Source organism: Arachis hypogaea, chromosome 7 (genome assembly GCF_003086295.3).
Source record: "Arachis hypogaea cultivar Tifrunner chromosome 7, arahy.Tifrunner.gnm2.J5K5, whole genome shotgun sequence".
NCBI classification, from domain to species: Eukaryota; Viridiplantae; Streptophyta; class Magnoliopsida; order Fabales; family Fabaceae; genus Arachis; species Arachis hypogaea.
This window is the reverse complement of record NC_092042.1, coordinates 72,486,898-72,501,033: the sequence shown is the minus strand read 5'-3', so window position 1 is coordinate 72,501,033 and position 14,136 is coordinate 72,486,898. Positions and strand designations below refer to the sequence as shown.

The following is a 14,136-nucleotide window of genomic DNA, read 5'->3' as shown; positions in this document are numbered from 1 at the left end:
ATAACATATGAAACTTCTAGTATACTAAAGAAGTAAAGATACTAGTTAACAAAATTTGAAGATAAAATATGATAATTTATCATGTCATCTCTGTTTTTTCATACTATGTGTTTGACCTCTAAAGAAACGACGATTTTGAGGGAATGCTAAAGTTTCGGGGGAAAAAAGAAAACAGAAAATGTAATATCCCTTATATAATATGATAAAATTTTATTATTATAATAAGAAATTATTTTTATAAATATAAACTATTTATATAAAACGTAATAAATATATAGTACAGATCTCTTAAAATACATCATTTTTTTAAATAAAAAGCATTTAAGTAACAACATTTTTTTTTGTTTAGTTCTCCAGAATTTCTAAACTTTCTATTATCCTTTGTCTCAAAACAAAAAAAGAATTAAAATATTCCTATCAATGACTATTTTTTTATTTATAAATATACATTTTTCTCTCAAACAAGATTAAGATAATTTATTCCTTAATTTATATTACCAAAATACTATTCAATAACCATGATATGAATATTTATCATGATGTGAGTGAGGACTATAAGTAGCATTCCATATCTTCAGACTCATGGCAGCACCAAGACCGAAAAAAAAAGACTCATGGCAGCAGACTCAAATCTTGCTCTGAACTTTGGCATGTCAAGCGACTAAGCGAGCCTGAGCCTGGAAGATGTAAGAATGTAAAGTAGAAAGAGTTAATGTAGTAATAATAATAACAATAATAGGATTATTAGAGATTATGATGTTTGATTTATATACATATATGTAGACTCCTCCTTACCTTGTGGATAAAAATATTTCGTATAGTAGTATTAAGGTCACCGTCCCAACGGCGTTGAGGCGTGTCATATTCGTATATGCCCCGTGATGAGATTACCTCTGTGAGCCTTGGTGCACAGAGTTTTGAGTTTCCATCACAGAAAGTCTCCATCATGGGACAATACCGTACAGTTACACTATGAAGTGATGGAAACTTGAAGCTGTAAGTTCCTTTGCAAAAGCACTTGAGGCTTCGTAAGTTGGACAATTCCAATTTCTCCAATTTCATAAAAGCAATCTCACTCAGTGCATCGCCATCATCAACAACATCAGCATTATTATTATGGTCACTTGCAATAATCTCCTCTATCATGTCACACTCAGATATATTCAAAACTCGAAGGCTCGTCAAACTCGCGGCCATCGATGGGGTCATGATGTTTACTAGTTCCTTGCACCATTCCACATATAACCCATCCAAATTTTGAAAATTCACAGAGGACGGGAATATATTTTTCAAATGATCACAACTATTCAATGTCAATACCTCAATATGAGCATCCTTCAATCTGCCAAATTCACTCTTGTCAAAAATATTCTCTACCCCACAGCAATATATTTCAAGCACTTTGAATTGGTGAGTCTCGTTGGCCATAGATACTGGGAAGACATGTTCCAGGCTTTGAGAATCGAAGACTCTGACTTCACAGAGATTCTGAAAGCTTAGAATTCCATGAGGATCTTTACTCCATATGTATTTTAGCTTTGGAAGAAAACTCAAATCCAGTGTTCTCAAACGAGTTGGTAGTCCCTGTTGCTGGCTGGTAGTGACTGTACTTGGCTCTTGTATTTCAAATATAACTTGTAATTCACCACACTTGGTAACTAGCAGTGTCTCCAGATTTATTAGGCGCTTTATCACTGAAGATGGGAATACATTAATCAACTTGGGGCAATTCATGATCCTCATTTTGCATAGCTTGTGCAATGAATTTGGAGACATATGATTGGCCCATAGCGACTTCAAGTTGAGCAAATCCTGAACTTCTATTATCTTCAAGTTTGGAAGCATGACCTGCAATAAAATATTCAATTACACACAAGTATAAAATTCAAAGTTCAAACCACTAGTCAACATTTTACAGTAAATCAAGAACACAAGGTCCAAATAGTCAACTTATTATAATGTTGTTTATAAGTAGGATAATGATCACCTGTTCAAGCGATGAACGGTGATTTTCCAGATCTTCTTCTTGGTCAAATATTTGCTCTAGAGATGGGCAAGACATGATTTTAAGATGATGCAGTTTCTGGAGTGCCGTAGCCACTGAGGATGGGAATAAAGTTATTAAGTTTTCACACCCCTCAACTGTCAAACTTGTCAAGTTTTTCATGAAAGAATGGTGCATCGGAAGACCGTCATCCCACACCTTATATATGTTGATCTCAAACAATACCATGGTTTCAATGTTGGGCATTGCAACCTATTAACATGATGGGAAACTAAGAACATTAAATAATCTAATTTTTTCTTGCTAAGATATGCACATGTTAGGGAATGGAACGGAATAGAACATACATGACTTGAAGTGTAAAGTGAAATTTCTTTTTCTATTTAAATTTTTACCCTTCAAAGTCTCAATTCACAAACACACCTTAATTACTTGCTCCTAATAAAATAGACACTGAATCTACATCAAATTGAAGAAATATATGCAACATGGCAGTGACATGATACATCAAAGAACAGTACCATCACATATTTCGTTACATCCATTATATTTTGGAATCGGATATTCTAGTTTTTATAAATCAAGATTTTACCTTATTGTCAAATAGTGCCACAGGAACGAATCCCATATCATCACTTGTCATAGGGACTGAACAAAAACTAACAAGCCTAGGTAAGCTTTTCAGGGAAACAGAACGCAATTGAGGGAGCACAATATTTTTCATCTCAAGCATTCCACCAGCTACAATCTCTTGCATAGATTGACATTCAGAAATTTCCATATTTTGAAGTTGAGAAAGGTGTCCTATCTCAGACCACAAGAATATATGGTTTAACACATCACACCTTGAAACAACAATAGATTTCAGTGCGTGAAAAGAGTGACTGGGAAATGGACCATGGCTTATTTCTTTCATATTATTCAGCGTGTCCAAATTCAATTTTTCCAATTTAGGGAATGTAAGTTGGAAATGGTTGAAATTTGAGTTAATTATACACCGCAAACCTGTACATCTTATGCTCATAGATCTTAATTCCGCAAAACCATCCCCATGCAGTCCAGGAAAGATATCTTCAAGGCATTCCAAATCATATATGTCCAAGTACTCAGCTGAAGACAACAACACTTTAACCACATCATTCTGTAAAATGTATGCGGTTGAAGCACCCTTAAGTATAAGTGATCTTGGCCATACAGGGTAACTATTCATATAATTGTTCCTTGATGAGCCTATAATTATTTTGAATCCTTCCAGATTTGCCAAGTTATGCAAGTCATTTGGCAAAAGTGAACCATGTTCAACTTTTAATTCCAGAGTTGCTAGCTTGTGCAAATTCTTCAGCTCATACAGACTTGCATTGTTACTGCTCTTGTTGCTTCCTTCAGCCTCCCATTTAATATTGCAATCCCACATATACAACTCTTCCAACGACTTCAAGTTTGATAAAAGATTTTTGGGGATGAGCCTTAGCCTTTCGCACCTTCTAACATTGAGCAACCGCAGTTGAGTGAGATGTCCTATTTCTTTTGGAAGCTCCTTGATTGCTTTATCCTTTAACTCAAGAATTTCTAAACTTGTGAGCTCTCCTATCATTGCCAAGCCTTCAAAATGTCCAGATAGCTTTAATGAGCGGAGGTTTGCCAAGAGTCGAAGAGATGAAGGTAGGGGATGGAAAGCATAATATCCAATATCAAAATGAAGCACCTTTACTCCTCTCATCCCTGAGAAGAAGTTATCCGGGACATTCAGTTTGCCAACCACTGATTGAAGGAAAAATAGTTTCAAGTTTGGATACTCCAATTTCTCATCAGGAAACTTACTAATTCGACAATGTGGCAAAATAATGTGATGATACTTTTGAAGTTGATCTTTATTAGGCCATTTGTTGATATTACGGAACTCTTGCTCATCAAAAGTAGGAAAAGTTCTAGAAGCAATTAATTTAGCAACATCACGAACAAGATCATGCATTCTAACACCTTCCGTTCCACTGTCAAGCAATAATGAAGAAGCAATAAGGTCATTTACCAATGCATGATGCCTGTTTCTTCCTTCTAGCAACGTGTGCACATCTTTATATAAGCCTAACCCCCAACAAAATGGAAGCAGTTTTTGAGTGTTGAAACTACCATCAGATTTGGAGAAACAATCCACCAAAGAACCGTTTAGCATGAAAAGTGACTTCAGTTCCTCATTCTCTAAACAATCATAACTAAACTCCAAGCTGTCGTAGACACTTTTATGAAACCTTTGAGGATCAAATTTCCTTAATTTCTTCAGGGAATCCTTCCAATATTTTTCATCCTCCTTTTTCCTCAAAGCTTTTGCCACGGTAACAATCAAAAGGGGCAAACCAAAGCAGCATTTGGCAACCTCAACTGCAATGGGTTTTATACTGTCGTGTCTAACAACATCACCCACCATAGTCTCAAACAAACTCCAGCTTTCTTCTTCAGACAGAACTCCAAGTGGAAAATCTGTTTGAGTACCCATCCTATGCAGCACATTAAGATCTCTACCCGTTAGCACCAACTTGCATCCTTTGTGTTGATCACCATAAGGAACCCCCACCTTTGTCAAATCAAGCTCACCCCAAATGTCATCAAGAATAACAAGAATACTCTTCTCCCCGTGTATCCTTCTACGTAATTCTACTGCTCTGCCTTCTTCAGTCTCAGAATCAAATTTCAAACCCAATCCATCAGCAAGTTGGCCTTGGATGCCTCTCAAGTTTGGGGTACTGGTTATAACAGCCATAACCACAACACCAAATAAACATTCTTTCTCTGTTTGCCAAGCTAACTCTTTTGCCAGTGTTGTCTTACCCACTCCACCCATGCCATACACCCCAACCATACACATGCCAGGATTCTTTAATGCCTGCTTAACTTCATCCAGCGTTGACGTTCTTGACCACATCGCTTCATAATCTCTAGAAGATGGAGGGAGTGACATTTCAGGACGAGAACGGTAACACAATTTCTCAAATTTTCCCTCTAACATGGCATTGGAAACATCTCTTTCCAACTTTTTTGCTTCCCTGCTCAAACTGTATCTTTTACATAGGTTTGGAAATGGCCACTTCAAGCAGCTACCTTCTCCTTGGGCTTCCTTTTGTATCAGTGCAGTTGCATCAGCAACAGTTTCTTCGGCATCCTCAATCCATTTCTGGACAGAAGGAAACGGAGTAGTTTCACCATTTTGTTTAGCTGCTTCAACAGAGATGTTGGTGTCATCGATCTTTGCTTTCAACTTCTCAACACTGGTTTTGAGTTTGTTGACATCGGTGCGGTAGAAAATTAGGTAACCAAGTTGACGTCCAATAGGAACAACTGTGAGATCTACAACTTTTCCAGCAACAGCAGTGACAATTTCCATCTTTTTCTGGAATGTTGTACATAAAATAGATTACGTTAAGAGCATTTTATTATATTAAAGGCATAATAGCCATCTTTACTATTATTTTTAGCTCCAGACATTATACATTTGTGATAGAACTATTGAAGCAAGTTGTAAATAGACTAAAACAACACACAACATAATCGAATTAATGATGGCAACATAACTACTATCAAGTATCAACTAATTAAATAACATTATTTAAGTAAAATAAAGTAAATCTGATACTTTCTTGGAGTTGGCAAAGTATTCTGCAAAGAAGAAAAGTTCTTGAAAAAGGACTCCACTGGAGAATTGGCACAGGAGACAATATCAAAATCTTCACTGATCCTTGGTTATCTTCCACCTATCCCTTTTTGGTTCAGCCAACTGAAGCTTCACCAATTGTAGTTCAATCTCTATTGTATGTCAATCAGCTTATGCTACCTAATAGAAAATGAACCAGAATTTTGTGAATATAAAATAATATTCATTTACTTATATGATTTATCAATTTAAAGTTATTTCTTTTTTCAAAAATAAAATCTTAAAATTTTGTTTTTTTTTTAAATTAAAAAAATCGAACATATCCGAATCGTAATAATTTAGATTGGAATTAAAAATAAAATTAAACTGATACAATTTAAACTATAACAAATTATATATTTTAAATCAAATTGTTTTTTTTTTTAAATTGATCGAGCTGCACCACCAACACTCCTATTATTAAGGCAAGGGTGAAAAAAAAAAGAAAAAGAAGCCAGAGAGGTGGAAAAAGAGGACCTCCAATATTCCATTAAGGAGTTTTTTCACTTTCCAAATACACACGGCTGCAGTGGAAAATGGGAAGAAACAAGTTGGAACTTGGAAGTGTGCATAGGTAGTGGAATCCAGAGGAATTATTGCTCGATCAGCTCAACCATTGACTTCAAGTCTTCCTAATTAAAAATAAAATAAAATCTGTTGCCGACAAAACTATAAAAGTGTAACTACAAATATTTTTATTTTTGAGAACATATGTCAAAATGATAAAGATAATAAATTTTGTTAGAAAATTAAAATTTATAAAGATATTCAATGTATAAATATTATATAAGAATAAATTATGAGTAAATGAACAAATTTATCCTTAAAAGCATCGAAAGATTTTTTAATCAAATTCATTTTTTAAAAATTTTAAATTTGTCAAATTAGTCATTCTATCACTTTTATTGCTCATGTCGTCAGAATTTGCTGATATGATATGTCAAATAACACTACAACACATAATAAATTTATGAAATTAAATCAATTTAACTCCAAATTAATAAATTTTAATGTTCAAAGTCTTTTAATTTGGGATTAATTTAATATAATTGCATAAACTTATCATATTAACTACTAGTTAAAACTGTCAAATATGTATTGTGGTGTTGTGTCACTTGACGTGTCATATCAAAAAATTTTAACGTTGCCAACGGAAGTGATGAAAGAACTTTATGATTAACTTAAAATTTTTGAAAAAGTGAATTTAATTAAAAAAACCTTTTAGAACTTATTTAGAAAACATGATTTTTCACAAATGAATTTGACAATTTACTCAATAAATTATAAAAAAAATCGTGTGAAAAAGTTAACAAAAATAACTAAGAACTAAAAATTGCAAAAAAATCTCAAAAGATAATATTAGTTTAATAATAAAATGTCTTATCTTTTAAATATTAAAAATAAAATATCTTTTTTTATAAAAATAATTTTGACAAATTTTAGAATATATATAGTTTTTGTCAAATTAATACTATTTTTTAAGGATTTTGTTATTGTTATCATCTTTGTAGTTATATACTTATATATATCGACAAATAAGATGGATAATTTTGATAATGTATTCTTTTTTTTATAAATTACAAATGAAATGAGCACTTACACGGTTCAATCAGACTATGCAATTAGTTTTTAATTCTTTCATCCTCTTATTGAGATGCTATCATCTTATACCAGGTTGCTAGCGGTCATAGAAACTTGTCCCATTTTTTCTCAAAAAGTTGAGACAATAACTCACTGCCTCATCCATTGCTCTCATCCATTGTTACTCCTTCGCTCTTTCTTTCTACTTTCTTTCTGTTTCCTTTAATGATATGTTTTTTGGGTCATAGACTCATAGTTATCTTGTCCGATCAAAAAATTGATGAGTTAGACTCTCAATTAGTTTGATCTAGTCTTAAGACTGCCAAAAATTAAGAATCGGTGAAACCCGATCAAATATGATGAAAATCGATCCAATCGAATCATTCGGATAAAAAATTTAAAATTGATAAAAATATGATTTGAACTCAAATTTTCTTTGTTATTACATGCTTCCTTTGTCATTAAACTATTTTTTATTCTTCTAAATACTAATTATTAATTATATATTAAAAATATACAATAATTTTGTTAGATATTATTTTAATTTTATACTCACTTATATTTAAATTAATTATATTTTTATTATTCATAATTATTGATATAAATATAAATATTATTGAACATGTACAAATACATAAGTATATATACATATATATAAGAAAACTCAAAATAAGTCCAAAATACAGAGTTACATAACTTATTTCTCTAAAATAGCCTCTAAGAAGAAGTTAATACATCAAATACATAAGCAATAGAGATAAAAGTATCTACATATATACATATATCCAAAATAAATTCTCAAAGACAAGAATCTCCGCTATCAGAAGTTTCCAGTATGGTAATAGTCCCGCATACATAAGATATAAGGTCCCGAAAAAGTTAGAGGCAATCCTAGAATTTCGTCACTCAAATTATAAAACTTAAAGAATTAAAACGAAAACCATAAACAGGAGTAGTTTTCTAAGGTTGTTAAACTTAACCAATTTCTAACTAAAACCCTTAACTATTCCCTTCCTCCATAATCATCTCAAACTCCAGTAGAACCACACAGATAAGCAAAGCAGAAAAAGCAGACACAAGTAGATTACAGATACAGCAGGTAGCAAATATAGCAAGTAAGCATAATAATCACATAAGCAAGCCCAATTAATGCACAAGCAAACAAAGCATACATATGTATATGATGAATGTCCATCCTACTAGCCGTGAGCTCACGCGTCGGTTACTTTTCCAGAATCCGACACATCTGGTAGCTAACCCAGACATTTGTCTCTAAGTTGAACATTTCCAGAAGAAACTTTAACGAAGGAGAGTGCCTTTCCACCTTCTCCTGGAGGTTTCATGAAGGAGAGTGCCTTTCTATATCGAAGGAGTGTGCCTTTCCACCTTGCAACCAGAGAAGAATGTGGGAGAAACAATACGAAGGAGAGTACCTTTTCAGCTTCTGCACATCCCATCACAACAAGAGAGGGAATTAACCGTCCTCAAATTACCATCTGAACACATTTTCAATTAACACGCAAGCGGGTTCGCACCCAAACCTTGCCATCTTGACCATTCCGGCCATACCCAGTCATTGTCAGTCTCAACTTTCACCCCTCAATTCAGCCACATCTTCGCACTTTTCATTCTTAATTCGTCATGTTCCAAGCTTACTTCACCCCTAAGTTACCACATTTTCCTAGCTTCATCTCATTACTAGGCATACTATTAAGATCTAGGGCTATAAGGATGAAAATAGAGGTTTAGAGGTTTGAAATTAAGCTTTAAAACACAAAATTCATGTTTGCTAAAACAGGGGGCACGCGTACGCGTGGGCCACGCGTACTCGTGGGAGTGCAATTTGGCCATCATGCGTACGCATTACCTCATTCGCGTACGTAGGTACGCTAGACAGAATCAAACGTCCACGTATGGAGGGGTCCGCGTATGCATACATTGCAGATTAGTCAAAAAATGGTTAAGTCTGCAGAATTTTAATTTTACATACCAAATTTCCGACGCGCATAACTTTCTTATTTTACAATATTTTTCATCCGTTCTTCGAACGGCATAAACTTCACGGACCCAATTTTCATATAAAACAAGTTTGAAACAATTTGGGGGTTTGAAAGACAAGTTAAGGTTCGCCGAAATTTGGCTAAAAATCAGATTTTTTTACAAAATCTTCCAAATCTCTATTTTTATCAAAACACAACTCAAAGCCAACTCCCTATGCCCATAATCAGTTCCAAAACATGCCATATCACAAAATCACAGCCCCACATCCTACCACAACCAAATCATACCTCAATTTTACTCCAATCTCTTACATATATTACTTACCGAAACCAACAAAATCATCAATAATTCATCACATATACATACCCATTCTCATCACTTTATCAACTATCATTAAGTCATCATTTAACATTCCATTTTCATCTCCAAGATCAACCACCAAAATAATTACACAATCTATATCAACAATTATCAGCAGAGGTTACTGAGCATTCAACATACTCATGCATTCACACATATCTTAAGGTCATCTAGCCTAAGTTTTCACAAGATATTATAGATTAAATACGAGAAACCTAAACCATACCTTGGCCGATTTTCTCGTATAGCCCAAAGGCACCACCAAAAGGTTCAAAACTCAGCCCCAAGGATCCAAAGCAATGACATCCAAAACTTTACCAAGACTCCAATGTTCATAATCAAGCTCCAAATTACATATATACACACCTAATACACATTTCCACATATGTAAACCAAAACTTAATACCCAAAATACAAAATCAATGATTTAACTAGGGTTCTAGGATTCTCACCTTATTCAAGCACCAATGAAGCAAGATTAAGCGTTTTTCTCAAACTAATTCGAGCCTAAATACCGGAATTAAAAATTTTTTAACATAATTGCTCATAAATTTCGAAATTGGAAAGGAAGAAATCAGAACACATAATTGGTTTCCTTACCTAATTATTGATTGGGCTTTGTAGAGCTCGACGCTGCGGTCGCATGACCGCAAATAGTACAGCGATCGAAACTTAGATCGAGAAGTTGTGTGGAATCAAAGATTGAGTGAGGGTTTTGAAATGGAAGAGTGTTCTTCCTCCCCTTACTGAAATGTTTCAACGTTCCTTACATGTATGGGGAGAGAAAATGGGTTGTGCTCACTTGATTAAATGGAGTTGAGTTGGGCTTGGGCCCAATATGAGCTCGATTCGTTTGGTTTGGCCCGTTTGGCCCATTTTTGGGCCAAATTCTTTAAAATTAGTGTCAAAATTCTTGTTTTAAGTAGCTTTACCTCATTACTAAGAATATTCTGTTAAATCAATACTTTTTGACCGGCGGGGACTAAATTGTAAATTTTAATTCTCATTAGGGACCCAATTACAAACTTTTAAAGTGTAGGGACCAATTTACAATTTAACTGAAAGTGTAGGGACCAACTGTGTAATTTAACCAAAATTAATTTATTGATTAATTATTCGTTAGTTTTATGGGGTTTACAATCACTAGTGATCATTTCCATCTTTTGAATCTTAGCCATTATTTTCTCAATAGATGCACCGGATACTAGAAATGTGGACACAATAATTGAGCGTGATTCAGATGCAGAAACAATTCTACTTATTGCATATGCAATTTACTTTGAGGCAGGGACTTTAAATTTTTCTTCTTTATTGTTGTTTTACACACCACATCTCTCTCTTTCTTTTTTTTTGGTACTCTTTTGACTATTAATTTTTTTAGAAGAACTAAGATTTATGTGTTGAAATTCAATCGAAACTCCCACACTAGCACCAATTCCTTCTTCACTATCTCCAGAACCTTCTTCTATGTCAACATGACCTTCCTCAAAGTATGACCGATATCCATTGGTGCACGAAATTGTGATCTCTAACAATGGCATTTAACTTGGTATGCGCATCTATAATCTCAGCACTTTCTTCACAACTTCGCATCACTAACCAGCAAGTGTACTGGGTCGTCCAAGTAATAAACCTTACGTGAGTAAGGGTCGATCCCACAGAGATTGTTGGTATGAAGCAAGCTATGGTCATCTTGTAAATCTCAGTCAGGCGGATTCAAATTGATTTGAGGTTATAATATATTAAAAGATAATTAAAATAGGATAGAGATACTTATGTAATTCATTGGTGGGAATTTCAGATAAGCATACGAAGGTGCTGTATGGCTCTTTGAACGTCTGCTTTCCGGCTGTCTCCATCCAATCGTGTATATTCCTTTCCATGGCAAGCTGTATGTTGGGGGATCACCGTTGTCAATGGCTACCGTCCGTCCTCTCAGTGAAAATGGTACAGGTGCTCTGTCACAGCATGGCTAATCATCTGTCGGTTCTCGATCATGCTGGAATAGGATCCATTGATCCTTTTGCGTCTGTCACTATGCCCGGCACTCGCGAGTTTGAAGCTCGTCACAGTCATTCAATCCCTGAATCCTACTCGGAATACCACAGACAAGGTTTAGACTTTCCGGATTCTCAAGAATGCTGCCAATAGATTCTAGCTTATACCATGAAGATTCTAGTTAAAGAACCCAAGAGATACTCATTCTAGCTTATTTTCTTGTAGAACGGAAGTGGTTGTCAGGCACGCGTTCATAGGTGAGAATGATGATGAGCGTCACATAATCATCACATTCATCAGGTTCTTAGGAGCGAATGGATATCTTAGAATAGAAATAAACAAGAGTTGAATAGAAAAACAGTAGTACTTTGCATTAATTCTCGAGGTACAGCAGAGCTCCACACCTTAATCTATGGTGTGTAGAAACTCTACCGTTGAAAATACATAAGAACGAGGTCTGGGCATGGCCGAATGGCCAGCCTCCCTAAATGGCATATGAATTCGAACAATAGGGAAAAAGACCCATAATAAAATAGTAAAAAGTTCTATTTATACTAAACCAGCTACTAGGGTTTACAGAAATAAGTCTAAGTGTAGAAATCCACTTCCGGGGCCCACTTTGATGTGTGCTTGGGCTGAGCTTGAGCTTTACACATGTAGAGGCTTTTCTTGGAGTTAAACGCCAAGTTGTAACGTGTTTTTGGCGTTTAACTCTGGTTTGAGATGTGTTCCTGGCGTTTTACTCCAGAATGTAGCATGGAACTGGCGTTGAACGCCAGTTTGCGTCGTCTAAACTTGAATGAAGTATGAACTATTATATATTTCTGGAAGCCCCTGGATGTCTACTTTCCAACGCAGTTGAGAGCGTGCCATTTGGAGTTCTGTAGCTCCAAAAAATCTATTTCAAGTGTAGGGAGGTCAGAATCCAACAGCATCAGTAGTCCTTTGTCAGCCTCCTATCAGATTTTTGCTCAGGTCCCTCAATTTCAGCCAGAAAATACCTGAAATCACAGAAAAACACACAAACTCATAGTAAAGTCCAGAAATGTGAATTTTGCATAAAAACTAATAAAAATATCCCTAAAAGTAGCTAGATCCTACTGAAAACTACCTAAAAACAATGCCAAAAAGCGTATAAATTATCCGCTCATCACAACACCAAACTTAAATTGTTGCTTGTCCCCAAGCAACAGAAAATCAAATAGGATAAAAAGAAGAGAATATACTATAAATCTCAAAATATCAATGAATATTAGTTCTAATTAGATGAGCGGGACTTGTAGCTTTTTGCTTCTGAATAGTTTTGGCATCTCACTTTATCCTTTGAAGTTTAGAATGATTGGCATCTATAGGAACTCAGCATTCAGATATTGTTATTGATTCTCCTAGTTAAGTATGTTGATTCTTGAACACAGCTACTTTTATGAGTCTTGGTCGTGGCCCCAAGCACTTTGTTTTCCAGTATTACCACTGGATATATAAATACCACAGACACATAACTGGTGAACCTTTTCAGATTGTGACTCAGCTTTGCTAAAGTCCCCAGTTAGAGGTGTCTAGAGCTCTTAAGCACACTCTTTTTGCTTTGGATCACGACTTTAACCACTCAGTCTCAAGCTTTTCACTTGGACCTGCATGCTACAAGCACATGGTTAGGGACAGCTTGATTTAGCTGCTTAGGCCTGGATTTATTTCCTTGGGCCCTCCTATCCATTGATGCTCAAAGCCTTGGATCCTTTTTACCCTTGCCTTTTGGTTTTAAGGGCTATTGGCTTTTTCTGCTTGCTTTTTCTTTTTTTTCTTTTATTATTATTATTTTTTTCGCTCTTTTTTTTCGCAAGCTTTTTATTCACTGCTTTTTCTTGCTTCAAGAATCAATTTTATGATTTTTCAGATCATCAATAACATTTCTCTTTTTCATCATTCTTTCAAGAGCCAACAATTTTAACGTTCATAAACAACAAGATAAAAAATATGCACTGTTCAAGCATTCATTCAGAAAACAAAAAGTATTGTCACCACATCAATATAATTAAACTAATTTCAAGGATGAATTCGAAACTCATGTACTTCTTGTTATTTTGTATTAAAAACATTTTTCATTTAAGAAAGGTGAAGGATTCATGGAATTATTCATAGCCTTAAGACATAGACACTAGACACTAATGATCATGTAATAAAGACACAAATATAGACAAACATGAAGCATAAAAATAAAAAAACAGAAAAATAAGAGCAAGGAGATTAAGGAATGAGTCCACCTTAGTGAGGGTGGCGTCTTCCTCTTGAGGAACCAATGGTGCTCTTTGAGCTCCTCTATGTCTCTTCCTTGCCTCTGTTGCTTGATCCCTAGTGATTTTGGTGCTCCTATCCTTAGTTGCTCCCAATAGTTGTGTGGAGGAAAATGTATCCCTTAAGGCATCTCAGGAATTTCTTGATGAGGAAATTTCTCATGCTCTTGTTGAGGTCCATGAGTGGGCTCTCTTGATGAGCAATCAAATGCTCT

At 34.9% G+C, this 14,136-nt stretch overlaps 1 protein-coding gene across 2 annotated transcripts; it reads right to left on the bottom strand.

The window, feature by feature from the left end:
* Positions 1-286: 286 nt before the first annotated feature.
* LOC112703404 (probable disease resistance protein At4g27220) lies at positions 287-6,387 on the bottom strand. 2 transcript variants are annotated; one of them, XM_029288035.2, is made up of 6 exons: positions 6,168-6,387; positions 5,634-5,831; positions 2,598-5,390; positions 1,988-2,257; positions 796-1,848; positions 287-677 (listed from the first exon to the last, which is right to left on the bottom strand). In XM_029288035.2, the coding sequence occupies exons 3-6, from the start codon at positions 5,382-5,384 to the stop codon at positions 654-656; spliced, it is 4,134 nt and encodes a 1,377-aa protein (XP_029143868.1). In that variant the 5' UTR covers positions 5,385-5,390; positions 5,634-5,831; positions 6,168-6,387; the 3' UTR covers positions 287-653. The 2 variants fall into 2 exon arrangements, with proteins under 2 accessions (XP_029143868.1, XP_029143869.1); XM_029288036.2 differs by having other exon boundaries at positions 796-1,827; positions 2,598-5,831; positions 6,168-6,355.
* Positions 6,388-14,136: the final 7,749 nt, after the last annotated feature.